Source organism: Podarcis melisellensis (genome assembly GCF_964234715.1).
Source record: "Podarcis melisellensis genome assembly, chromosome: 1".
Taxonomy (NCBI): Eukaryota; Metazoa; Chordata; class Lepidosauria; order Squamata; family Lacertidae; genus Podarcis; species Podarcis melisellensis.
In genome coordinates, this window is record NC_138528.1 from 83,166,392 (window position 1) to 83,192,884 (window position 26,493).

At 44.7% G+C, this 26,493-nt stretch overlaps 1 protein-coding gene across 1 annotated transcript in view; it reads right to left on the reverse strand.

Annotated features, from left to right (window-relative positions):
- PLEKHG3 (pleckstrin homology and RhoGEF domain containing G3) overlaps positions 1–23,482 on the reverse strand; it is a 46,866-nt gene extending 23,384 nt beyond the window's left edge. Inside the window, exons 1-3 of the mRNA XM_081888534.1 lie at positions 23,312–23,482; positions 1,583–1,947; positions 196–296 (exon numbers count right to left, since the gene is read on the reverse strand). Coding sequence (XP_081744660.1) covers positions 196–296; positions 1,583–1,947; positions 23,312–23,426 — 581 coding nt within the window. The 5' untranslated portion in view covers positions 23,427–23,482. The remainder of the gene's footprint in view (positions 1–195; positions 297–1,582; positions 1,948–23,311) is intronic.
- Between the last annotated feature and the right edge of the window lie 3,011 nt (positions 23,483–26,493).

The following is a 26,493-nucleotide window of genomic DNA, read 5'->3' on the forward strand; positions in this document are numbered from 1 at the left end:
AGGAAGGCAAGGGAGAGCAAAGCAAGTGAGTCTCCTGCCATCCACCAACCTGTCCCACTGTCATGATAGGACTGTGACCATTTAGGGAGAGGGTACCTTCTGCTGTGCTTAGAGATTTTCAGTCCTCTCTGGCAAATAAGGGGTGGGGCAGGGATAGTTGCCAGTGAAGCCATGGGGATCAAACATCACTCTCACCTGTTCAGTTCATAGATATCCTCGATGTTCCCAAACAGTGCACTAACTTGTTCTGGCCGTAGAAGCAGCTCTTGTGTGTCTATGATCTTCGCCAAGTAATTCTGCCAAGTCACATTGTGTCATAAGTATTGCCATGTAGCAAAATAAGCAAGCAAATATGACAGACTGCCCCAAACTCCAGCCACCTAAACATGTGGTGGTGATGGAGATGGCAACCTAATGAATGCTCTAGGGAATTCCCATATTGTCCAGGGGTGGGGAACCTGAGGCCCTCCAGAGCTTGTTGGACTGCAACTCCCATCATTCTTGACAGCTGACTCTGTTGGTTGGGGCTAATTGGAGGCCACCAACATCAGGAGGGCCTCAGACCTGCCCCCCAGCCCCAATATAATCCATTATTATTATTATTATTTAATAATAATAATAATAATAATAATAATAATAATAATACCCCGTCCATCTGGCTGGGCTTCCCCAGCCACTCTGGGCGGCTTCTAACAAAATATTAAAATACAATAATCTATTAAACATTAAAAGCTTCCCTAAACAGGGCTACCTTCAGATGTCTTCTAAAAGTCTGGTCGTTGTTTTTCTCTTTGACATCTGGTGGGAGGGTGTTCCACAGGGTGGGTGCCACTACCGAGAACGCCCTCTGCCTGGTTCCCTGTAACTTGGCTTCTTGCAGCGAGGGAACTGCCAGAAGGCCCTCGGCACTGGACCTCAGTGTCCGGGCAGAACGATGTGGGTGGAGACGCTCCTTCAGGTATACTGGACCGAGGCCATTTAGGGCTTTAAAGGTCAGCACCAACACTTCGAATTGTGCTCGGAAACGTACTGGGAGCCAGTGTAGGTCTTTCAAGCCCACAGCTCCCACCATACACTCTCTGTTTCCTACACTCAGCCTAAACAGTGTCCCAACAGGGCAGAAAGCCCCTTTCTATACTCTGAACCAGGAAATAATTAGCATCAGAACTACCTGGCCCTTCAGCCATAGCATGCAAATAAACAAGGTCCATAGCAGTGCACACAATGCGCTGCATTCGCACACTGCAACATGGCAAGTAGGAAGTGTTTTGTGCCTCTTGAAAATAATGATCAGTGCATCCCTGTTTGGGAAACAGTGTGTGAAGTTTGCCGCTGAGGGCAAAGCACAAGGACTCTGGCACAGTAAAATACTGAGGGGTTTTCTTGGCCTGAAGGCTGATGGAAGGCCTGCAGGCACCTGCTCCTAACCTTCTGTCCAGGCCAGGTTTTCCTACAGCTAGATAGAAGACATCTTTAATGCCCAGATCAGAAGATGGGAGGCCCTTATATGACATAACACACTGTGACAGTGAACTGAAGAACTCCATCCTCACAGGCAGGCAAGCATTATGGGCGCGCTCACCTCTATGATACTTCGCAAATCCCGCACGTACATGCGTTCCGACTCCACAATCTCCAAGACCACACGCTCCAGGTAGCTTAGTTTGGAATGGGAGACAGCAGAAGAAAGGGAAGGGCTCTTCAGGCCTCGCCAAGGCCCTGAGGAGGCATTGTTGTTGGCATTGTGCAGCAGTCCGGCCCTCAGTGAGGTAGCATCAGAAGGTGTTTGGGCCACATCACTCCAGTCCTCCATAATGTGGCTAGCATTGGTCAGGGCTGCAGGCGGGTGGTTCAGAGGGTGCTCTGAAGAGCTCATGCCTGAGGCAGCAGAGGTTGGAACCACATCATCTCTGCCAGGAGACGGGGCAAGCAGGAACCGAGGGAAGTCTGCATGGAGAGAAAGTTTTGTCAGGGAATCCTGAAATGTTAAGGTTCATCTTGCACAAATTATATCTGACACATAAATTAGAGGGAGTTGCTGGGAACAGCAATTTTAATCAAAGTGAAAACCACCAAGATGAAAGGGCTGCTGTACATAATTGATTTAAACATTTTCCAGCTTTCTAATTCAGCTATTTCCTAAATAAAGCATATCTATTAACTAGTGCAAAAACATATTCGTTTGCAACTCAGCAGAGTTTTTGTACTAACTAGGAGTATGTTCCAAGGAGACATATAGTTCATGCATCTTATGCTCTATAAATTTTATGTACATTTATGGAAGCAATCGTGAAATTAAGGATTTCTACTAGGTTTTCACCATACATATGAAAGGATGATAAACAAGTTATTGAAGACTAAGTGCCCAGAACACTCCACAAGTGAGGTGTTCTCAAGGCGGACCAAGAGCAGGTCAGCAATAACTCACAAAGCGTCTGTGAGGTTAACTCTTTATTCAAAGAAACAAAACATCTCAGGCCTAGTGGTCACAGCAACTGTTCCCAGCATGTCTTGCCCCAATGAGGCAGCTGCAAGGACTGAAGGGTCTCTGCTTCTCCACCGCTCTCTAAGGCTCCTCCTATCCTGAGGGTCCTTTGTCTTGTCTCTCTTTGATCTGCCCTCTTCATTCCTCTGCATGTTCTGGAAGACCAGGAGGGAGGAAAGCTGATCACAGCAGGAAGGGGAGACCTCCTGGCATCTTCAGCAGCCTGCCTCCACTCTGCCTCTGGGCCTCCCTCCTTTCCAGCCTCCACTTCTGACTCTGACCTGCTCTCTGCCACAGCCTCTTCCTACACATTATACCTTTAAAGCTTATGTGAAACATATTCATTCCCCCAAAGAATTCTGGGCACTGTCATTTACCCTTCACAGAGTTATCATTCCCAGCAACTCTGAACAAACTACATTGCCCAGAATTCATTGGAGGGGGGCAGGAATGCACTTTGAGTGTCCTTCAAGGGTATAGCGTAACTCTGCCTGGCTTTCTCCACTAGCTCCAAGCAGGTAGACAAGCGAGTGGCAACAAGCCCATGTTCTGTCAGCTACTGTAACTTCCATCTCTATCCAGATTCCTTCTGGCTGCCAGGAGGAAACTTTCCCTGCTCCTAGACCCATTTCACAAAGTCCTAGTACCTGAACGAGGGGGCGGGGATCACTTTTTCATCAAGAAAAACCCAACTCCTCACCAAACAGCTTAACAATCTGCGACGGAAGCCATTCCAGGGTGCTCTTCTCCTCCCAGATCAACATCCCTCACTCGTTTGTCTGCCAGGCTGTCTGCGCTGCTGCGCAGGTGACAAATCTGCCAAGTGAAGCCGGGAACGGCCTCTGAACCCTGAAGGTGTGGAGGCTGCTGACGTCTTTCTCCCCCCGCCCCCCCAAACACTCCTACATGTGAGCACCACGCCCAGAACAAAATCTGGCTCCTCATTTCCCACTGAGGACTTCGGCTGAGACACACACACTTCCTCCCACACAAACAAGAGAGGGAGTAAAGAGGACACAGCTGGTCTGGCTTGGAAGTGTCCGGAAACACTTTCGTGTGCTGGCAAGCCGCTAAAATAGCCGCTAAAGTCATGGATTTCCCCATCCCTCAAAGTGTCCTAGGAGCATGGGTTATTATGGTGTTATAAAGCCATTCATCCCAAGGGATTTCACCAAATTTGACACTGAGTGACTCTGAAATCAGGAACCTCATAGGGACTTTCTGAAGACTGACAACAATAAAAAATGCCTCTAAAAGGTAACTGCATACTTCTGTATTGTGTACTACTCAAACTTATTTACTCAAATATATGGCACACATAGTATGCTTGTTATGTTTGCCACTAAATGTCACACACACACAAGAATGGGGTGATCTTTTAAATCTCAGTTTCTAATTCTTTTGAAAAGGCTTCTCTTTTGGATTTTTAAAAAATAAAACCAAAATTAAAAGCAGTTTTAAAAAAACATACTGGGGGTCCAACTACAAAAAAGTGGGTTCATTGCAAAAACCATGAGAGCTGGATGTCCACACTGCTATTAGACACCACGACAACAATGCCATGAACACTTTCAACAATTCCTTAACTCTTAACACACCCTTGAGTTCCCATGATTTCACGGTGGACCTATTTGCCTCTGACACTGGGCACCCATTGTATGCACCAACATATTACCCATCATCTCCCAAGCTCATCACTGACAGGCAACACACCTTCTACCTTCAATTAAGGGTTCCTTGTGTAGAGGAACCCACTGGAATGTGGTGACATAAGACCAACATGCTCATTTGATTCTGCACTAGAGGCAACAAGCTTTCCTCAACAAAAAAATCCAAGGCCTCTCCTTTTATGACTTGGAAGACATGAGCCTTTGCTCATATCATAGGGTAAGGCTGGGCCCTGTGGTTAACAGCTGCAGAGATTCTATCCCAGAAGGGTAGGCAGAAGCCCTGAGACTGGATGCAAAAGGGATGGATGCTGCCGTGAAAGGCAGACCAGGGAGAAACAAAGAAAAGGAAGTGTTTCTGGCCAAGTGTCTGGGAACCTGCTTGGCCTGAGTCTCCCTGCTAAAGTGCTGTTTATTTAAGAACCACTTAACCTGACAGCAGTTTGCAAACTAGCTGGAGGAGCTCATATGACTGACTAAACAGAAAATGTGCACAACGTTATAGGAAAGCCCACGTTCTGAAGGACCAATGCCTATAGTGTCTATTACTTTTCAGAGCAGGGCAATCCAAAAGTGGGAGCCTCAAGAGAAGTGTTAGCCTTTCTCCAGGACACATATGGGGACTGGAGCACATGGCTGTTTGCACAATGTGCCCTTTCCCCATAATTCCGCTCCCTAAGGTTCCCCTTTATGAGCTCTAAGTGTACACAACCAGGCAAATATAGCCCCACCTTGCATGGTCTATCACCAGAATCATGGTCTCCCTGTGTGGAATTTATACATCTGCGGTGGTGTGCTAAGACTGAGAGCTGAGATACCACGAATAAGCGTAGAACATGGTATTTTGTGGTGGGAGGAGTCAATATGGGGAAAGCCATTTCCCCTCCTCCCACTGAACTCAATGAGAAGGGAATTTCTTGAGCTAGGTCTGGAGCCAGTGTAAAGTTACACCATTAATGGGAGTGTGGGTGTGGCCTGTAGGACTGCATAATATGGCATAATTGTGCTCCTTTGCTGCTCCTCTGTCCTGCCCATGGCTTCACCCAATTTTGGCCATTCTGAGAGCATGTTCATGGGCAGAATACTTCAGATAGGCCAGTGAAATGGTCTGCCAGTATATATTGAGTTCCACTAGCATAGTGGGGCTTCTGCCAATGCTAAAGCCCCATAGCCAGCATTACTCAACAATAGGATTGCTCAGTTAGTCCCAATTTCTGCTAGGGTATTTACTTCCAATGAAGTATGCACTGGATTGTGGGCTAAAATCAAAGGCATCAAAAACCTTCCTATAAGGAATGTATGGTTTTCTAAACTAACAAACTCAAGGGGGAGTGGGAAAGGGTGGGATAATAAGAGTTCCATAAAATATGAGTGGGAACGCAACACAAAGACAAATGTTTCTCACACTCTTGTAATGCCAGAACTTGGAACACCCCTGAAGATGATTGACAGTAGGTTCAAGACTGTATGTACTGTCTGAAGAAGTAACTTATGGAACCCTGAGGTACGAACTTTTACCTCAGGTGACTTTTTTGAAGGACCGGAGAAATTCAGAAAGAATAAATCAGAAGCCATTAGCTAAGGCAGTAACTCTCCCAAAGCCAGATGCTGCAGACAAACTTCCCCCTTATTAATTTTCAGAGGCATTTGATGAAGAGAGCTGATAGAAACAGAAAGCTGAACTTGCAAGACCTTGACTTTTATCTAGCAAAAACATTTGCATCTTTATTTTCAATTTTGCTGAGATAAAGCTTACAGATTTTTTAAAAAAGAAAGTCCAGGTAAGGAAAGAAGTTTGTAAACATTGCTTTGACCAAAGGTCTTGTTTCCAGGAATTCTGTAGATACTTTGCAGAGTAACTCAATAACATTTACTGAATAGGTTGGACACTGCTGACTGGAAAAGTAAAATCATACCTCATTCCTCATTTGAAATATGTCTAAAGAAATCTCAGGTTAGTCTTACTTAACTACACCTAAGCAGAGCAAAATTCTCATCTTTAAAGTCAAATTGTATCTGATTGTTCAAAGAACAATCTTAGAACATAGAATACATCCAACTGATTTATACTCCTAGCTAAAATTGTATGATAGTAGCAGTTTTATCTTGAAACCCTTTCCTCACAGTCCTCAACAGTGAATCCACCTTTTTCACTCCCGCCACATACTGAGAACATTTTTGTTGAGCTGTGCTCCACGACTCCAAAATCTCTTTTCGGGTCAGGAACCATAAGCTCATAGCCCATATGTGAAGTTAGGATTCCCCCCCCCCCCCAATTCAAATCACTTTACACTTGCTTAAACTGAATCGCAGTTGTAATTTTAATGCCCATTCAGCTAGTTTGGATATACCCTTTTGGATCTCACAATCCCTTGTTATACCACACTGAACAATTTGGTTTCCTCAGCAAATTTGGCCACCACACTGCTCACTCCAAACTCCAAGTCACTTATGAGCAAGTTGCAAAGCACAGGAGCCAATATCAATCCCATTGTTTTATCATTGTTATTGATATGTATACACACACACACACACACACACACACCATACAGTACAACCTAACCAGGGATGGCAGGGACTATAAACAAATTTTCTCAGTTGATACAAAATCACAATAGAGAGACACAATAATATATCAATCAATCAATCAATCAATCAAACCTTTATTGCATTAGCATACAGCCATAGCAAGATAAGACAAAAATGCTAGAGACAAGCAACCAAACAAAATTCAAAGCGATATTACTGGCATACATTACTGTATGTAGGAATATGTGAATGTTTTAATAATATATAAAACATTCACATATTCCTACATACAGTATGCCATATTTTAGGTGTTGGTATAGATACAATGTCCTGAAGGCTACAGTATTTGTAGCAGTGTAAGAAATGAACTCTCCTCACCCAGGATGGAAATGTTCTGACATTTTTGATCCCTTGGAAACATTCCAATTATGCACTATTTCTCCCACTATCTCAAGGTTCCATACATTTTTATGCCACAGGGAAATATGTAATCCTTGCAATGTCTTCTACTTTTGTGCAAATAGATATCCTGGCTGCTGCCAACAACCACAGTTTTGTTCTTGTTGTGTCTGATTATCCCATACATTGAAAAGTGAAAGTTGCGGAGTTATTTGAACAGGAGTCCTACAAACAGAAGAAATTCCCAGATGCACCTCAGACCAAATGTTCTGTACAAGAGGACACTCCCACCATAAACACAAAAACAACAACCCTTGTGCCTCCACAGCCACACCAACAACATGATGTAATTTGTGAAGTTATATATGAAAGATGAAACAACATGCGACAACATCTTTAGATGTTCAACAAACATTCCTGCGTATAAGCCAATATAGTTCATAGGTCCATAATTTCTTCCACTTAGTTTCTGATATAACCATCCCCATATCCATGTCCCATAGTGTCTTAGTCCTATAAGGGATCTAGTAGACAGATCTAACAATTTCCTGTATATTGCAAATACAAGCCCTTTCCCTAAAACACCCTCAGTTTTCACCCCAAGGTTTCAAATTTACCGTAGTAAGATTACTATTAGGTGTTGCTAGTAGGTGCTTAAGTTGAAGTGTTTAAAAACATTGTGAGAACTTCTTTTTTTCCTACTCTCTGCTTCCGTTTCCTTAGCCAATTACTGATCCATAAGAGGACCTTATCCTTTTATTCCCATGACAGCCAATCATGCTCAGGAATCCTTGGTGAGGGAATTTATCAAACCTTGTTGAAAGTCTAAGTACATAGTTCACTCCTCACGATAAGCTACTGAACACCATTCAAATCTAACTTACAAGTTCTCACGAACTGGAGATGCACTAGTCTAAATCATCTATCCTTTATCCACATGCATTTTAAGCAAGAACGTGCCCATGACCTTAAATTTACCAGTCTCATTTTCATCTAATTCTGTTGCCTTTTGCTTAGGAGGTTCAGAGCCAGACAAAAGCCACAGTGCCACCCAGTGGATAGGACACTATGTGAGATTAAGCAGTCACCCCCACCAAGCCACACTCAAAACTTCCGATTAGTGAATCGAGAAGTCCAACCCACTATTTTGTTTTCAAGTGGCTAGGAATTATGCAAGAAGCAATTCTTCCTGTTGATTGACTATATCGTTTTTTGTAGTTACTGATCATACAACCAACCTGTTGAGCCCAAAGATCATGACGTCTGACACAGTATTGCTAGGAGCAGAGTGTGCAGACAATCTCACAGTGAGTACATGTTCTCATATCAGTTGTGGCCACAGTGAAGGCTGCAGCATTGTCATCTATTTAGAAGAAGCAGGATATGCTCCTTTACTCACTGTGGTATCAAAGTCCAATATATCAATAACAAATCTAACAGCACTTTTTATGCCTCTCAGTTCAAAGGTCTACCTCATTATAACAGCCAGCATTATAGCAGATAGCAAGCCAGGTCACACCTCAGATTGGGTACACAGGGTGTGAAACTTCCCTTTCTTACACTTCCAACAATCCTCATTTGGAGTAAAGAGGGATTTTCAGAAACAACCAGGAATATCTCTTCTTCTTCAGTATCTAGATAAATACTTAATCCAGGAAGTTGCATAGGGTTGTAAAACTGTGTTATCTAGTTTTCATTGCTACTGATGTCACCTACATTATCAGAATGTGAAACTTAAATTAAGTCGGATCTAGGATGTAAGGACTTCTGCAAGAATGTGTAAGACTCCACTGTAATACTACACCTATCCATGGATGTTAGGCAGAAAAGTTTCCATTGTGGCAAATGTCCCACTCTATTTTTTTTTCAGTGAAACATTTTCCATTTCTAAAACTGCATTGTTTCATAACATTACTAATATAGTTAATGGATATAGTACCAGTCAAATGAGGCACATTCAAAGGGGTAATTAACTTTCTTTTCCAAGTGACGACCCCTAGGAAAAATGTGTGTGTGTTTTGTTTCCAGACTTCCTGCCAGCAGAGTTCAGCTCACAAGATGTTTCTGCTGAAGGGTGGGGAGAGAATTTTGCTAATTCCCCCTTCCCCAAGCCAGGACCCTCCAGACCAGTTTGGGAGATGACACTGGGGGTTGTGCAGGGAAGGGAGTGAATTGGGGGGGGGGGAACCCTTCCCCCACCCTGCCACCCCACAGGATCCCAGCCTCTGTAGGATCCCAGAAGGGCAACCCAGCAAATAAAGATGCACAGCTCTTTGAATGTGCTAAGATTAGTATGTTAGCAGCTCTCAGTGCTTAAACTTTTTCCTTAAAGCTTAAACCATGTAAGTATATACACTATTGAGTTGCTGTATCTTAAACATATGTGTTTAGTAAAAAAAATTAAATATTCTAATAAAAATAATTTCCAAGTACATCCTTGCATTAGTTTTAATTCATCTGAACCTCATTTCTGGCAGCAATCCTATGCACACTTAGCCTGGCAGTGTGCCCCCTTGAATACTAGGGGACCTATTTCTGAGCAAACATACACAAGATTCCACTGCTAAGTGTCCTTCAGTTATATTTTTCCTAATCAAAACATTACAGTTCAAATACTTTTAGCTACTGGTAAAATCTGCTGAGATGTTTGTAGGCATGTAAATAAACATAGCACACATTTAGTAAACCAAACTTTAAAAAGAAGCCAAATACACTTTCTAAATCAATCAATTTAGCGCATCTGAAAATTATCCAGAAAACTGCCTACTTTTTTAAAAAAAAACCCACATCACTGTGCATGACTTTCATTTTGTCAATCAGGCAGGAATCTGAATTTATGGAGTCAGATGGGATTTCTAATCTACCCTTATTTCATATACTGAAGCTAGAACTTCTGTGCCCAAAGATTCCTAATAAGCTAGCCAATACAATAGGATAAAAGTAAGGTTTAGGATCATCGCAAGGATAACAGTAACGTAAAATCCAAATAATATCAAGTACCTATTGTAAAGCACTGCAATGGCTAACTGTGCATTTTAACTTAAGCAGGAAATGGGAAGGTAGGTTTCAGGAAAACAGTATGAAAGAAAGGGACTAACCACAATATTGTGGATGGGGGGCAGGATGTGTACAGAGCTCAGCTGTCCAGGGTTCAGTATTGACTCACAGGAAGAACAGCTAATAATGACTGAAACAATATGGAATGTACCTGGAGGCCTCTCTTCTGAGAACTGCACCTGCCGCACCTTATTTTACATGTGGACATGGAACTCTTCCCCTGAATTCCAGTCAGCAGTGAAGCCATAATTTTCGTTAGCATGAAAGCGGCCATAGACTTGGAAGATAAAGGGCAGCAGACACTGGGGGGGGGGGGAGTGTTTCATAAGAAACTTTTGAAACCGGTTCTGCCAGCATGTCAGATTCTCCACATTTCTCCAGCGCTAAGAAGATGGGATCAGGATCAAAGACCAAAATTTGCCAGTGAGCCAAAGGATTCTATGTTGCTTAGTTATTTGCTTCAGTTGGATATCTATTGTGATGAAGAGTGGAATCCTTTGGCTTCAACGTTCCCCAGAATATTTGCAAATGGAGGCAAAGATTTTCGAAAAGAAAAACTTTGGGACTCTCATTCAAAGAGAGCCCTGTCTGTAATGGGACCAGAAGTGTTCAGTCACTGCCTGCCAGCCACCTGAGGACTGTTTCATGCATGTAACAAGGGGCAAATCCAGGCTGACACCCAACAGGTAACTGCAGCCCATCCCCAGCACGTGCACCTCTTTCTTAAAATATATTTATAAGTTGTTTATAAGCTTTGCATTGTAGACAATTTTTTAAAAAAGAATGAATTACTATACATAAAAAGGTAAAGGTACCCCTGACCATTAGATCCAGTCGCGGACGACTCTGGGGTTGCGGCGCCATAATAAAAAAAAAAGTTAGGTTAATGTTACATGAATAAAATGGTACCATCGTGTAACATTAACCTAACATTTTTTAAATTTATTCTTGTATTAATTTCATTATATTAGCATGTGGTCTATTCCATTTTATCTCAGGTTCTCTTTTCATATACCTCTTTGAAACACTTGTTACATTCACAGTTTACATTCCTAGATGCATATCCTAACCCTAACCCAAACTACCGGTAGATGAGATGGGAAGAGATCCATGATTAGATCTCCAAGGTGGGTTTTTTCCTAATTCTTTTTTAAAACGTTATAAACAGCCATGGGATGTATTAAGTGTAACTACATCCCCACTGCTCCATATCACCATTTGGTTGCAGGGAGGCAACACTTGCCATGCTACTTTCCTGCCTTCCACCCTATGAAGTTACCCTATGCTAATTTTATAATAACCACTCTGCAAGTCCCTGCCTGAATTGTGAATACCATAAGGCAGTTAAGACATATTAAGAAACAATTCATCTACTGATCCTTCCAATTATATACTCTTAATACCTTCCTGTTCAAATGTAGCTTCAAAAGTCTATGCAATCAGTGGCCACAACTAATACTTCCCCCCTCCTAACCCTTAAAACTCACACCGTTTCAGAAGCCTTCAGAGAGGACAAATAAACAACATAGACGTATTTGCTTTTCCAACCTAGATTACCCTAGCCTCTTTGGGCTACAGGGTTTCAGTTCCCAGCTTGACCTTTATTGCAATGAGGCGGACAAATTGAAAAGCCATCAAGGACTTTACTTGTTGTTTTTTGCTAAAAACTAAGTGTTTCCAGAGCCAGTCTAGCAGCTTTCACCAGTTCTGAAATTCACCACAAACATCAAGCTAATGTTTATCAAATCCCTGCCAGAACTGGATGGAACCAACACCACAGATGAAGGGCATGAGAAGCTGGTTTGCTGTGGACCTTCAGTCCGGCCTTTGCTGCTGCTTCTTAGAGGCACAGCAGGGCTCACACATCTCTTACTTTACATTTTCTATGGGGCACAATCTGAACTCAGTTTATAAAACAGCCACCACAGTCCTCTTAATGGAAATGGTGTAGTCTCCAGACAGGAAGAACCAAGGGCCCCCAAGCCCCTCACTGAACAACAACAAAAAAGCCAACTGTCTTTTCTGCCTGCAGCTCGCAATTCCAGACTCCATTCTGGCTGGCAGGAAACGTTCCCAAGTCTTTTGGCTGGCCTACTAGGAGAAACGGGGCACTGCCCCACCAGCCTTCCAACTTCCAGACATGCAGAAGCAACATGTGCTTTATTTAGTTTTAGCTACTGGTGATGTCAATCATCTTATGAGTATCTTAAATACCTATTTTTACCTGTTTATCAATAATTTTCATGTTTTGTTTTATACTTTTGTAATTTGCTTTGAGGTTCTCTTACATTCATGGGATACATAAATTTTGTGAAATAAAGAAACTGCTCTCGGCCAGATCCCACCAGCCTGCCCTGCCTGCCTTCATACTTACAACCAGCCCAGGGGGTGGCACAATGCTTGCCAGCTCCCTCCTGCTTAATCTCAGCATTACCTTTGAGGAACTCAACTGGAAAGAGTGGGGGGGGGGGGGAATCAGAACTAGCTGTTTCTGCCTGTCCACTGACTCTGCCTTCACCTTTTGTTGGCCCCTCTGCCTCCTCCCTGCCAGTCCCAAGAGGCACCAGCCAACACTGCTTTTGAAGACATGTTTGGAATGACTGGGGATGAGAACCTCACTATAGCCATTTAGCTAAACCTCCCCTTTAGCAGGCAAGGGCCAGGGCCCTGCTACAATCACCCCCTCCATCAGCCAGACATCCACCTTCTGCACTCTAAATCCATCCTGAATTCATACTTTATTAACTTGTGTTACGATGTAAATTACTACAGTGTGCATGTAACCAGGAAGGAAGATGGTTGTATACCACACTGCCAAAGGAAGCTGAGAATTGCATCACTGCCTGGCTTCCCCAGCTCTCTGACACGAGAGAGAATGTGCAGTAACTTTCTCATCCATGTCCCCATGTGGCAGCCAGGCAGATATTGGCATGTTGCCGCTTTGTAAAATGGTTGCCATGTTCGACTGCAGGGCCCTTTCATCTTAAGCATTTAAAGAAATTCCTTTTTCTTTGATGATTATGGCCAGTTTTACTTTTCTATGCTTGCACAGTAGCAGCAGACAGACCTTTCCAGAGGCTTGTTTAGAGTCTCAAACAAATATTTGCACTGGAATTCAAACCAAAAATTTCACTGATCCTTCACTGGGCCAGTGTGAGGGAGCAGGAGGGGAGAGGAGAGGAGAAAGGCTGATAAATGGTGTGGGTTCATGGACTTATTGTAAGCGCGGGGGGACCCTTTGCTGGTACAAGGTTTTTTGAAGCAGATGCTTTTATCAGTGGGTTGTGATCTGTGACCATGGGGGCTTAAACCTTGATTATGTTCCTAAGACACTGCTGCCCAACCAAGAATAAATGCCTTTGTGGAATTTTTAGAATCCTTTTCATGTCACCTTTAAGCGCCACCCATGACACTACATCCACTGAGCTCTTCCTGACCTTTTGAGATACACTGAGCAGATTAGCAACCCACCCAGGATTACACCCCCGCAGAGACCGCTTGATTGCTGGAAAGTTACGCAGCATACCGGTTCTGCTTATCCATCTGTATACTTATCCATCTGTATACGATGCCTCATGCACATTCCTTCCTTTTAGTTAGCTCTGATCCCTTGCATCTAAATCCATCCCGTGAGAAGAGAATGCCATTGCTCCTTTCCCAGCAGGCTGTCAAAATCTGCAGATTTCAATCTCTCTGCTACTTCGGAAGCAGCCAGCCAGATTAGATCTAACTTTACCCTTAAGAGCAGTGTGCAAGCTTTCCAGGACACAACCAGCTTGATCAGAGTTATTGGCAAGGAGCAGCGGAAACTCCAGTCCAGCCCCACCCCTTACTATTCCCACCTCAGCCAAGGATGACAGATGGCATCACTGTTCTCCTTTGCTATGGTACACCAAGTCAAACCAGCACCACAATGAAAATCTTTTTTCTTTTTGTCAAATGCTACTGGCACCACTGAAGAGATCTTTGTGCAGAAATGATAACTGCATTTCCAAAGATCCCTTAAGAACCTTTTTTAAAAAAAGAAAGAAGTCTGATGGGGTTGTTGCTTCTGTTGCTGATTTCACTGGAAGATTTGAATGGTCATTGCCTTCAATTTTATACTCCCTACTTCTCAGGGGGATGCCAAATAGTCTGGCTTTGGAGCTAGATTTCTCCATTTCCCTGTGGAATGAGCTTCACATGGGACAATTTCAGCTTTTGCTATGCATCGCTAAACGATATCAGCAGAATGGAGAAGCCCCGGATTACATTTTTCTCTTTAGCAACCAAAATACTGAGGAAACTTACAGAAATGTACAACCTACTGAAACACTAAAGAACATCTTATCCTTTTATTTGGAAGGAATTTTAGTCCACATCACATTTAACTAAAAGGCCTTGCAATATGTGCTTTGGCTCACTAAGCTGAAGCATCTGGATAATTTTACACCGTCTACATAAGACGCCTCAGTCACCCTGGCACTAAGCTTGTGGCACACTATGGTCTGGATTATGCAAGAAGTGGTGGGTGAGCATTCCTGCCTTAAGGCAGGAAGGTGAACTGCAAGATGCTCTGGTACCTGTTAACCATAAGATCCTGTCTCAAACAAGTGATCCATAATAATTATTTTGCAGAGGCTGAGAGCTGCAACTACCCTTAAATTAGAAAGCAGAAAAATTCTTAGTGGAGGTGAAAGTTGCATCTGTCAGACCAGTCTATGAACATTACCCCATAACAACATGAGTTCAAAGGCACAACAGACATGGAATGTGACATTTTCCAGGGGACTTCCCTAGATCCAGTATATTCAAAGGGATCTCTCTTTTTAAAAACCAACTCACTTTGGTTAGCACATTCACAAAATCTCACTTTGGTACTTTGCCCATTTAGCTCTGTTAGCAAATTGCAGCTTTTACTGCTGTGTGCACTGTGATCTACTATGACCTACAAGAAGCAAGTTCCATGTATATGTGACACATGTACAAAATCAAGGATGGCGCTTTTTGAATGCATCATCTCCAATCTACCTCTTCAGTTACATAACAATGGAGAAAATTATGAATGGCACAAAGGTGTTCTCAAGAAGCAGGTCAACAGAACTCTGATGCTACCCCTTTGGGCCCTTGGACAAGTCTAGCTTATTTTTAATAATCACTGAACTTCATTGCAACAACTTCTAAAAGGCTTTGTTAGAATGTTCTAAACTATTTGTATATTGTTCAACACTATACTTGCAGTCAGCAGTTTTATACAATCTGTGCCCAGTGCAAGTCTGCACATCCTCATTTTTGACATAGCGGGGGCACTTCTGGGCCTAGGATCCCCAGTTTGGGTTGGGGAGTGCAATGGCCCTGAACAATTCTATCAATAAACAAGTATATTCAAAATACTGAATTAGGATTAAGCAGTGCTAAATCCAAGTCCACCAGCTTAACTTGTTTGCGATCTGGTTGTCAGTCTGTTTAACACATGCATCATCCCATACCTGCCAGGGAAAGATAATAACATTAGATCTCACTATCAAGATCACCCATTTTATCATGAAATAATTTGGCTCTTAAGTTCTCATGCACAGCAAATGCCTCCCTAATTAAAAGCAAACACAACACACCTTCCGCTTTACCTATTACTGTTGGAGACAAGCTGTGCAATTGTCAGGTCTCCACAGTGCGTTGTGAACAACCTACATCTCTGTGTGTATGAGTGTGTGTATGTTGGGGATTGTGGATGTTTCTGTGCAAAGCAGCGTAGTAATGGGAGCATGCTCACACTTGCAGACTGGTAATGCACTGGGTGTGACTGTTGATTCAATGAGGCTTGTCTGCTAGGCTCTTTTAATGGCACAGCTGGTATTTTTGTGAGGCAGCTGCTTGCAAAAGCCAAATGAGCTCATCAGGAGTCACCCAAAGACTCTGTGTGAAGAACGGATCCCCAGAGCGGTCTCACAGTGGAGGCCCATTCCCATCTGCAGAGGACGAACACTAGGAATAAAGGAAGGGAAGCATCCAATTCATAACTGCGCAGCTGGGCAAGAAAGGCAAATTGTATGATCAATACAATACTAAGAGACTAAGGATCTGCCCCACCTTCCACATCCTACACTTGAGGGCAGGATTACAACAGTCACACCAGGGATTACCTCCAACCCCAGAGATTGTCTTTATTATCCATCATATTATTATTGGCCATTAATCATCTTTTCCTCCTTGCACTGTTCTGGCTCATCTCTGAGCTAAACATATACTATATGCTTGTGTGTTGCAACAGAGAGAGAGAGAGAGAGAGAGAGAGAGAGAGAGAGAGAGAGAAAGAGAGAGAGAGAGAGAGAGAGAATATCACAGGTTTCAGGATCTCTCTTTTCAGATGTATGTTCATTTCTAGAGCTTATGACGACAACTGATTTTCACTGTACAGGGCATGGATGAAAGTCCAGATAGCTCAGTGCCCTTTACTGTAACTTCCAGCACTGCCTACAACCACTCTTCAGCAGACACCTTTCACTTCTTGCCTGTTACTTCTTTGTGTCTTTGCAAAGAACCAAGGAATTAAAATAAAATGAAGGCTCGTGTTTTGCATTCCCCCCCACCCGTGACCTGTTCTTGTTAGTCTTGTCATGTTTTATTATTTATGTTTGTATGCAGAAATTATAATAATTGCTTTGTGAAGGTTTTTCACCGATTCTGTAACAGATAATTAATAAAAATCTAAAATAAAATAATGGTCAATAATAGGATGGCCCACTATTTCTCAGTTGACCACGGCATAAGCAACAGTGCACAGCTCAGGCCGTGCTGTACCAAATGAGAGTTATGGGAGAAGAGCCCCCCCCCAAGTATCAAATCACATTATCGCATAAGAAGTTCTGAAACACAGCACTGCCTAGGGTGGTTTCATAGAGCTCATTATTCCATTCTGAGTCCTCGGTACCCATGAGTGAGGGAGGGAAGGGAATGGGGTGAGGAGGGGATAAGGAGCTGAATAGAAAAGTATGATGGAGCAGAGAGTTTGAAATTAAAGGGCAGCAGAGGCCAAAATGTCATTCCTGCAGCTGTAGCAGCCGCCGCCACCAGCCTGTCTGGAATTCCAGTGCCAGCTCCCCTACACACACACTTACATATGCACAAGCACACACACATACACACTCCTCCTACTAGCTAGCTGCATTGGGAGTTATTGTTTTTGCCAAGTTAACATTTCTGAATCCAGTTCCTTCTTGGAGATTTGGTGCTCGTACTGTGTTTGCCTATGCAAATCACACTGTGGAAGAGGAAAAGGGTTTATAAACCATATAATGGAAGGGGTTCCGTACTGCATTTGTACACAAAAGCCAATTGCATGGCACTGAGAGCTGAATCTACATCCTGGGAAGGAGAAAGAAGATCTGTGTCTCTTGAGAAGTCCAGGGACTTTCATGGGCTGCTCACTGAGAGAGAAAAAAGACATTTAACTAGGAGATTCTATGTTGTCAAACACACCTTTGTTAACCTAGGCGTTCTCCTTTGTACGCAAGAAGGACCTTGCAAGGAAATGCAACACAGCTATTAATGTAAGAGCACAAGGGTCTGCTAGATCAGGGCAAAGGCCAATCTGGTTCAGCATCACAGTGGCCAACCAGATGCCTAGGGGAAGCCTGAAAGCACAACCTGATCCTCATGAATTCAAGCAACTGGAATTCAGGGGCATGCTGCCTCCAACAGTGGACAATGTGGCTAGTAGCCACTGGTAGCCTTATCCTTCATGGATTTCTCTCTCTCCTAAAGCCATCCAAGTTGGTAGCCATCATTGCTTCCTGTGAGAACGAATTTCATAGTTATCTATGAGTGTGGGAAGAAGTACTTTTGGGGGTCTGTCCCGAATCTTCCAACATACGGCTTCACCGGATGTCCAAGAGTATTATGAGAGAGCAAGAAGAGTTTCCTCTGGCTACGCTCTCCACAAGATGCGTAATTTTACCTGCCTTTTCTCAAAACTGAAAAGCTCCTTATGTTGTAGCCTTTCCTCATGGGGGAGTTACTCTGTTTCCTTTATCATTTTGGTTGCCCCTTTTGGAATGCTTTTCCAGCTCTACAATATCCTTTCCGAGGTGAGGCAAAGACACAGTATCCCAAAGGCAGACGCACCATAGATTTGTATAATGGCATTAGGATGTTGGAAGTTTTATTTTCAGTTCCTTTCCTAATGATCCCCACCATGGGATTTATACTTTCCACAACTGCCACACATGGGATCGACATCTTCACTGAGAAGTCCACTACCTGCCTAAGTTCTCATTCCTGATCAGTCAACTCCAGTTCAGACCCCATGAGCATATATGTAAAATTATTATTATTATTATTATTATATTATTATTATTATTATATTATTATTATTATTATTATTATTATTGCCCCCTTGTGCATCCTTCCGCACTTGTTTACAGTGAATTCCACTGGCCATTTTACTGCCCCTTCCACCAAGGGTTCATCCACACTTCCGCTTGCCCCATGCTTTCTAGGCATGGGTCCAAACAGCCTTTCATTTATCCCATTGCTTTCCCCAGAAAAACCCACTACTATCACAAACATTAAGCTGCCAACATCAATCAATGGGCATTTCCTCCGATTCAGTGGTAAACAGCAGGTTTTCCCAGGGGAAAACAGCGGGATAAGCGGGAAAGTGTGGACAACCCCTAATTTAGGAGACATCCCTTTGGAGCTCTTCACAGTAACTTTTTACTTTAACCATCCTCAACTATTTGGAATAAGCAACATCTCTTATTGTTTATTGGCTGCTATATGTATTAATAGCATATCACTTGCTCTTCAACTGGTGGGTCGGGACCCACTAGTGCGTTGCTACCTGAACCTAGGTGGGTTGCAACAGGAACACGACCACTATGCAAATATATGGTAAAAGATCAAGAAATAGGTCCCCAAATGAAAATTTGGGTTAAAAGTGGATCCTGGGTCTGAAAAGATTGAATATAAATAGATTATATTCTAGTCATTTGGGAAGGAATCCCATAGCAAGATGAGGTGGTGAGGATCCAGTGGATATCCGGCTGTGCAAGGAAGCAAGGAAGTTCCAAACACAGCTAGGCTACTCCAGCTTAACTTCTTCATCCTCAGCTATATTTCCCCCATCTCATCTCAGCCAGGGCCCAGTGGAGTTTAATCTGGCATATGCTCTGAAAAAGGGGTGCTCTGGGGACAGGACATGGGCAGAACCATAAAGGGGAAAGTTAGGCTGGATCCTAAGCCTGTTCAGATCGGTCACATGACCTGGTAATGTGATGTACCTGGTAAAGCTAAAAAGGGTGCTGTAATTCAAGCACTACAGTGGTGCCCTGCAAGACGAACACCTCGCAAGACGGAAAACCCGCTAGACGAAAGGGTTTTCTGTTTTGGAGGCGCTTCGCAAAACGAATTTCCCTATGGGGTTGCTTCGCAAGACGAAAAAATCTTGCGAGTTCCCGCGGTTTTTTCCGCTCCCCCCTTTTCCTAAACCGCTAAGCCGCTTAACAGCTGATTGCTAAAAGCCGCTAGACCGCTGTAGTGCTAATCCGCTAAGCTGTCAATGGGCTTGCTTCGCAAGACAAAAAAACCGCTAGACGAAGAGAATCGCGGAATGGATTCTTTTCGTCTTGTGAGGCACCACTGTATTTTAACGGCTCATTTCACCTCTGCCAGCCTTAGGCCACCTCATTCAGCAGTAGCCCCACTGCTGAACCGTTTCAATCTGATGTAACTGTACTCTGTCTTCACTTACACCAGCATGCTTTTTAGCAGCTTCTTGTGTATTGGATTGCTCTCTTATGGGTATGTGACTTGGTTAGTTCACTCGGTATCTGAATATTATGTTTTCTATTCACATCCGAACCCAATACCCTTGCTGCTGCACCATGTTACATCAAAATAGCCTACTGCCATTTACCACCATTGCAAATGTAGCCATTGCGAAACAAAGGCAAATTATGGTTTATCTGTCAACATGGCCAAGCACATAATGACATTCTCTGTCATTACCCTTCTCAGGCTGGGTTATCAGGGACAAGTTCTGCCCTGTTTCAACAAGAAAACCCAATGATGTGTGCAGAAGTTTTTTAACATTATTGTGAACAACCAAGGCAACCACATCTCTCCAGGAATGTGCAAAAGGAGCCTGGGATACTTTGAATTTTCAGTGCTTGACATAAACCTGATTGAAGCTGTACCGTGTGGCAGAATGCCTCTGTGGCTGTGTGACAGTTTGCACAGTGCATGTCAACACCACAAGCTGGGAAAGGCTTTCCCTGCTGGAGACACATCCACTAAACATGAATTCACTGGCTCCTTATCTGTTACAACAGCATATCTGTGAAAAGGCAAGTACAGTGGTGCCCCGCAAGACGAATGCCTCGCAAGACGAAAAACCCGCAAGACGAAAGGGTTTTTCGGTTTTTGCGACGCTTCGCTAGACGATTTTCCCTATGGGCTTGCATCGCAAGACGAAAGCCCATAGGGAAATCTCGGGGACCTTTTTTTAAATGCTGGCGGTGGGGAGCAAAGCCTTTCCCCCCCCCCCTCCGGACTTCAGAAGAGGTCCAGGAAGGCCGGCGGGGGCGAAAGGCTTTGCTCCCCACCGCCAGCATTTTAAAAGCGGTCTGGGATAGCAGGGAAGCGCTTCCCGCTATCCCGGACGGCTTTTGAAGGCAGGCAGGGGGGGCAAAGACTTTTGCCCCCCGCCCGCCTTCGGAAGAGGTCCAGGACCTCTTCCCAAGGCGGGCGGGGGGCAAAAGTCTTTGCCCCCCCTGCCTGCCTAACCGGGGGCTTTTAAATCGCCCCGGGACTGTCCGGGGCGATTTAAAAGCCCCCGGACGGCTTTTGAAGCCTCCCCCTGCCGCCCGGCATCGGGGCATCGTCCCGATGCCAGGCGGCGGGGCGAGAAAGCCTCCCCCGCCGCCCGGCATCGGAACGATGTCCCGAAGCTGGGCGGCGGGGCGGGAACGCCTCCCCCCGCCGCCCGGCATCGGAACGATGTCCCGAAGCTGGGCGGCGGGGCGAGAAAGCCTCCCCCCGCCGCCCGGCATCAGAACGATGTCCCGAAGCTGGGCGGCGGGGCGGGAACGCCTCCCCCCGCCGCCCGGCTTCGGGGCATCGTCCCGATGCCGGGCGGCGGGGCGAGAAAGCCTCCCCCCGCCGCCCGGCATCGGAACGATGTCCCGAAGCCGGGCGGCGGGGCCGCGAAGCCTGGGCGCGCTGGCAACTCTCCGCAAGGAGCGCTCCCGCTGCTTGCGGAGAGGTCCGCGAAGCCTGTCCTGGACCTCTTCTGAAGGCAGGCGGGGGGCAAAAGTCTTTGTCCCCCCTGCTTGCCTTCCCAGGGGCTTTTAAATCACCCCGGACAGCGGAGAAGTCCTCCGCTGTCCCGGGCGATTTTAAAATGCCGCCCGCCAGAAGAGGTCGGGGGAAGGCGGTTTCCATAGGAACGCATTAATTGATTTTCAATGCATTCCTATGGAAAACCGTGCATCGCAAGACGAAAAATTCGCAAGACGAAGAGACTTGCGGAACGAATTAATTTCGTCTTGCGAGGCACCACTGTATAAAGTAGGCCTGGGCCACAGGTTGCAATAATACCGGTGAAACAAGAATTCTGGGTTGCCTCTTTCTCTTCGGATAATAATAACCAATTCCTATGACTAAACATGCTGGATGGAAGCTTGAAGTTAAGAGCCAAGCTATAAATGTCCAAGAATGCCCTGCCAGTTGAGAATTCACATTATGTTAGCTGTAGGCACACAGGAAGGTGCTTTAAATGGGAGAGCATTTAAACAAATTATCTCCTTATCTGCAGCCTGAAATGACATGGCCCAAATAATGATGTTACCATGTGATATTTCAGAATGCATAGTTTTCCTTTGAGCCTTTGAAGTAGGACTTAATTCCACATGCATGTGTTTACATTCATTGCATTACTTCCCGCCAAGTTTTAGCATTCTCAGTGCATTTATGCAGCTCAAAACCCTCCAAGGCTGAAATTCACACATTGAGGTAGTACATGATGTTAGTGGGTTGGTTGACAATCAACACATTTTAAAACAACTGCACCTAAAAGCAGGACCTCTCTGTCCCGTAGACCACAAGTGGTTAAAAAAAAAAACATGGCGGGTTTTCTGGCTACTTTCTCACATTTTGAAATAAAGTTTTGTTGCAACCCTGAGATAACCGATTGAGATAATATTTTAAACTATTTTTAGAATTTTTTTTATCATTGCTGCCTCAGCCAAACATGGTTGCTTCAGGAGGAAGGGCAAGGTATAAAAGGAGCAATAACGATTATGATAACAAGGGCAAAGCAGGAAGAGAAGCCCACAGGAACAGAACCTAAAGGAAAAATCTGCATACTACTACCCACAAGGGCACAATCAGGCATCATATTGAGGGGTGTCCCAAATTATTTCAATGAAATGCTGTAAAAAAAAACAACCACAGTATTTGAGATTTCAGTCTCAGGGAATAAAGGCAAAAAAGGACTTCTCTTATTAGACTAATGATATGTGTAAGAAAGAACTCAAAAACCACACAGACCTCTATTGGTTCAGTGATAGATATTGCTTTCCCTATGTATAGGTCCTCAAAAATCTCCCAATACTGAGAGGTCGTCCCCCCACTTTTACTATGCAACAGGGGTTGGGAACCTGAAGCCCTCCATATCCTGCTGGACTCCAGCTCCGATCATCCCTCATGCTGGTGACAACTGGTGGGAGTTGTGGCCCTATATATGCTGCTGGGCTACAGGTTCCCCACCTGCTACTACACAATCATGTTTTAAAATTTCTGAAAAGCCAGATTTAAATAATTTACAATGGGAGTTGCCCAACCTAAGCAGGCAGACACACACCCCACAGAGGGAGGAGGGGCAGGAGGGAAGCAAGGCAGGAGTCAGGTGAGGGGTGAGACTACAGGCCAGTGTGTTTTAGGGAAAGGATTATATGCACATGTCTGCACTGATCTCCTGACATAACAACATTCCTGAACAGCAGGAGATGGAGAGCTACAGTTTTCGCTCTAATAGCCCCCTGGGGTCACTGGCCAGCCTCGAATTCCCTCCTATTCCAAAGCCATTCACATTATCTTCAGGTTCATACACGGCCATCAGGTTTCCCCTGGAGTGGGGGAACGAACAGTTTAAGCCTCAAACCCAATTATTTCCCATTTGCGGTTAAAAACTCACCACTCCCGGTGGCTGAGGGCGCATACACACCATTAGGCCACATTATTTCTGGCGAATTGCTCCAAAATTCCTCAGATTCTCCAGTCCCGCCTTTCCAGTCCACTATTCCACCCATGAGAATTCGCTTGGAGGGGTCGGAAAATTCACCTCAGCTGTGCAACCGAAGAGTAACTAAAAGCGATTTAAACGGCAACCTTTCCCTATCTACTTTCCTGGAAGTAAACCGTCGGAGCTCAACGGGTCATACTTCTGAGCCAGGCACTTATGGGATGGGAAACTATAGTGCCTCAAGGGACCTTAAGGAAAGGGGAAAAGCAAACATCCGCGATTTCCTTCTGTGGTACTTTAGGGAGGAGGATGCATACGGACTTGCCTAATTCAAAAGGCGCATCAAGGAAGGCGCAACTGCGCCCGCGCGCGCGTTTCCCGAGCTCAGCAGGATCCCAAGAGCCGTCTACAGAACTCCCGGGTGTGGGTGAGAGAGAAATAACTCTTATTTACAGACGGCGGTGCGAGAGCAGCAAAAGTAGGTCCACGCCTCCCTTAACAACTCGGGAAGCGCGCGATTATATGTAGCAGCACAAACCAATTTCCGCGTGGGCGGGCAAAGCTTTTTAGAGGATAAGCGATTCCGAATAATCCCTGGGGAGGTGGGAACCCCGACGGCAGGGAGGCACCTGCGCCCGGATGAGCACACCCGTCCGGGGACGGGGCCGTGTCCAGGAAAACAGCGAGCCGAGCGAGAGACAAGGGACTGAAGGAGAGTCGCCAAATCCCAGTCCGGAGAATGCACACGATCCTTAATCCTGTCTCCGGTGCAAAAGAGAGACTCGAGAACCCCCGTCCCATAGGGGTTTGGATCCAGAGCCACTTAATGCAGGCAGCGATTCCCGGCCCCCCTCCCAAGAAAAAAAAATCCTCCAAGAGTTTAGTCACCCGATATTTTTTTAAAAACACAAAAAAACTGACCCGGGTTCCGTAAAGCCGTGCAAGCCGCTCCGGCGCTCAGCAGTTCGAGATCCACGCGACGAAAGACTCCGCTGAGATTAGAGCTGGCTAGGCAGGAAGCTCCCCGCCGAAGGAGGCTTTTAGGGAAAGAAGGGGGAAAGAAAGAGCGGGCGGGTCACCAACGCTCCGGGTAGGTGGAGACTCCGGAGCCGCAAGGAGGGGCCGCGGTCGGAGGAAGCGAAGCGGCTCTTCCCTCTTCCTAGTAATTATTAACCCAGAGCTACCTGGGCCGCCGCCGCCGCCACGCGCAGTTTCTCCTCTCCCGGGGAGGGCGCGCCACTAGGCCGGGCGGAGCGAGTCGGAGTTGCTGAGCTATAGCTCGGGGCAATGGCACCGCCCCGAAACTCCCGCTTGCCTTGCCCTCCCCGTGCCAGATTTAGGACAAGGTGGTGGAGGGGGGGAGACGCTCCCTTGGCCTGACCCTGTCGGTATCGGACTCGGAGGCACCTGCTAACGATCGCCTCCATATGGAACGCCACACCAAAAAAGGGGAACAAAGGTGATGTTTTTATATTGGGCCAAGCTTCCGTTAGTATAACAGTAGTACAGAAACTGCCGGGGTGTAGTAAACTAGCCGTAACGAACCATATATCAAACGTTATAATTTGTGGGTTGAATCCAGACTACGAATTTTTAACCATTATATGGGTTAATTGGCTTACCAATTACAGGACGCCTGTGTTGTCAACAACTGTTTTGCGAGTTACCACAGCTAATTGCATGATTGCACTCTTCTGCATTTGCATTTGCTTTCACTCTAAACTCAGGGTGTATAATTACCCCCCTTCAAACCATGTTGTACATATGTAACATTTCATGTATCTGGTTCAATGGATGGGGAGTCTTTGAAAACATATGCTGTAATAAATTTCTTAGCCTTTTAGGTGGCTAGAAAAAATCCTTGTTTTTGCTGCAAGAGACTTCGTCCGACGAACAATTGTCGATAAAAACTGGTTCTAGAAGAAATTTGTCAGACTTCACCTGTGCTGTCAATAATGGCAACACTGTAGATGGGCAGGGCTTTGAGTGAGGATAATAATGTGCTTGACCTTATGTCTGATCTGTATGTTATGGCTCTAGGTCTGTGGCTGGATATAGACTCTGTACAGTACATTCACTTGAATAAAGTATGTTTTTAAATAATTCTTCATTTAAAAATAAAAAGGAAACAGGATTTTAAAGTAAATCACATTAGAATCAGTGGGACTTTTTCCAGCCAAGCATTCTTAGGATTGGGCTGGATAATGTTATGTTTCAACAAGCATTTCCAAACTACAGTAATGTCACATAGACAAAGCAAACTGCTTTGGAAAACCTGTCACTTTTTATTTGACCATTTATACAATTTCAGCTAAGAGTGCTGAGTTAACTACTTCAATAGAAGACCAGACTATTGATCTTGTAGTATTTATTTTAATTACAGCTGCCAGTTGCCACTTCACTCATTCACATCCATCTTTTGTTGTGTTTGGCACAAAACTCAGAGATGCCATGCCTGTCAAACAACGGATTCCACAGCTATGGAAGAAACAGAAAACTAAACCTATAACCAATGCTTATAAATGCTTAATGGATTTTGGTAAGGCAGAAATTCAGGAACTTAGAGAAGTGTGGGACAGTGAATTAGAAGATATTACACAGCCTAAACAATAGAATATTGCTTTAGAGTCTATACAGAGTATTTCCTTGGATCTGAGATTGATTCAGGAAAAATTAATATTTTGAGTATATTGGACTCCACAACTTCTGTATAAGATTGTACTGTCTAGTCCAGAACGTTGTTGTAATGCTGAAAATTCCTCTTTAAGGCATATGATGTGAGCTTATCCAGTGGTCTGAAGTTGTTAAAAGGTAAAAGTAAAGGACCCCTGACAGTTATGTCCAGTCGCAAACGACTCTGGGGTTGCGATGCTCATCACGCTTTACTGGCCGAGGGAGCCGACGTTTGTCTGCAGACAGTTTTTCCGGGTCATGTGGCCAGCATGACTAAGCCGCTTCTCCAGAGCAGCACACGGAAACGCCATTTACCTTCCCGCCAGAGTGGTACATATTTACCTACTTGCACTTTGACGTGCTTTCGAACTGCTAGGTTGGCAGGAGCTGGGACTGAGTGATGGGAGCTCACCCCATCACGGGGGTTCGAACTGCCAACCTTTCAATTGGAAAGTTGTTAC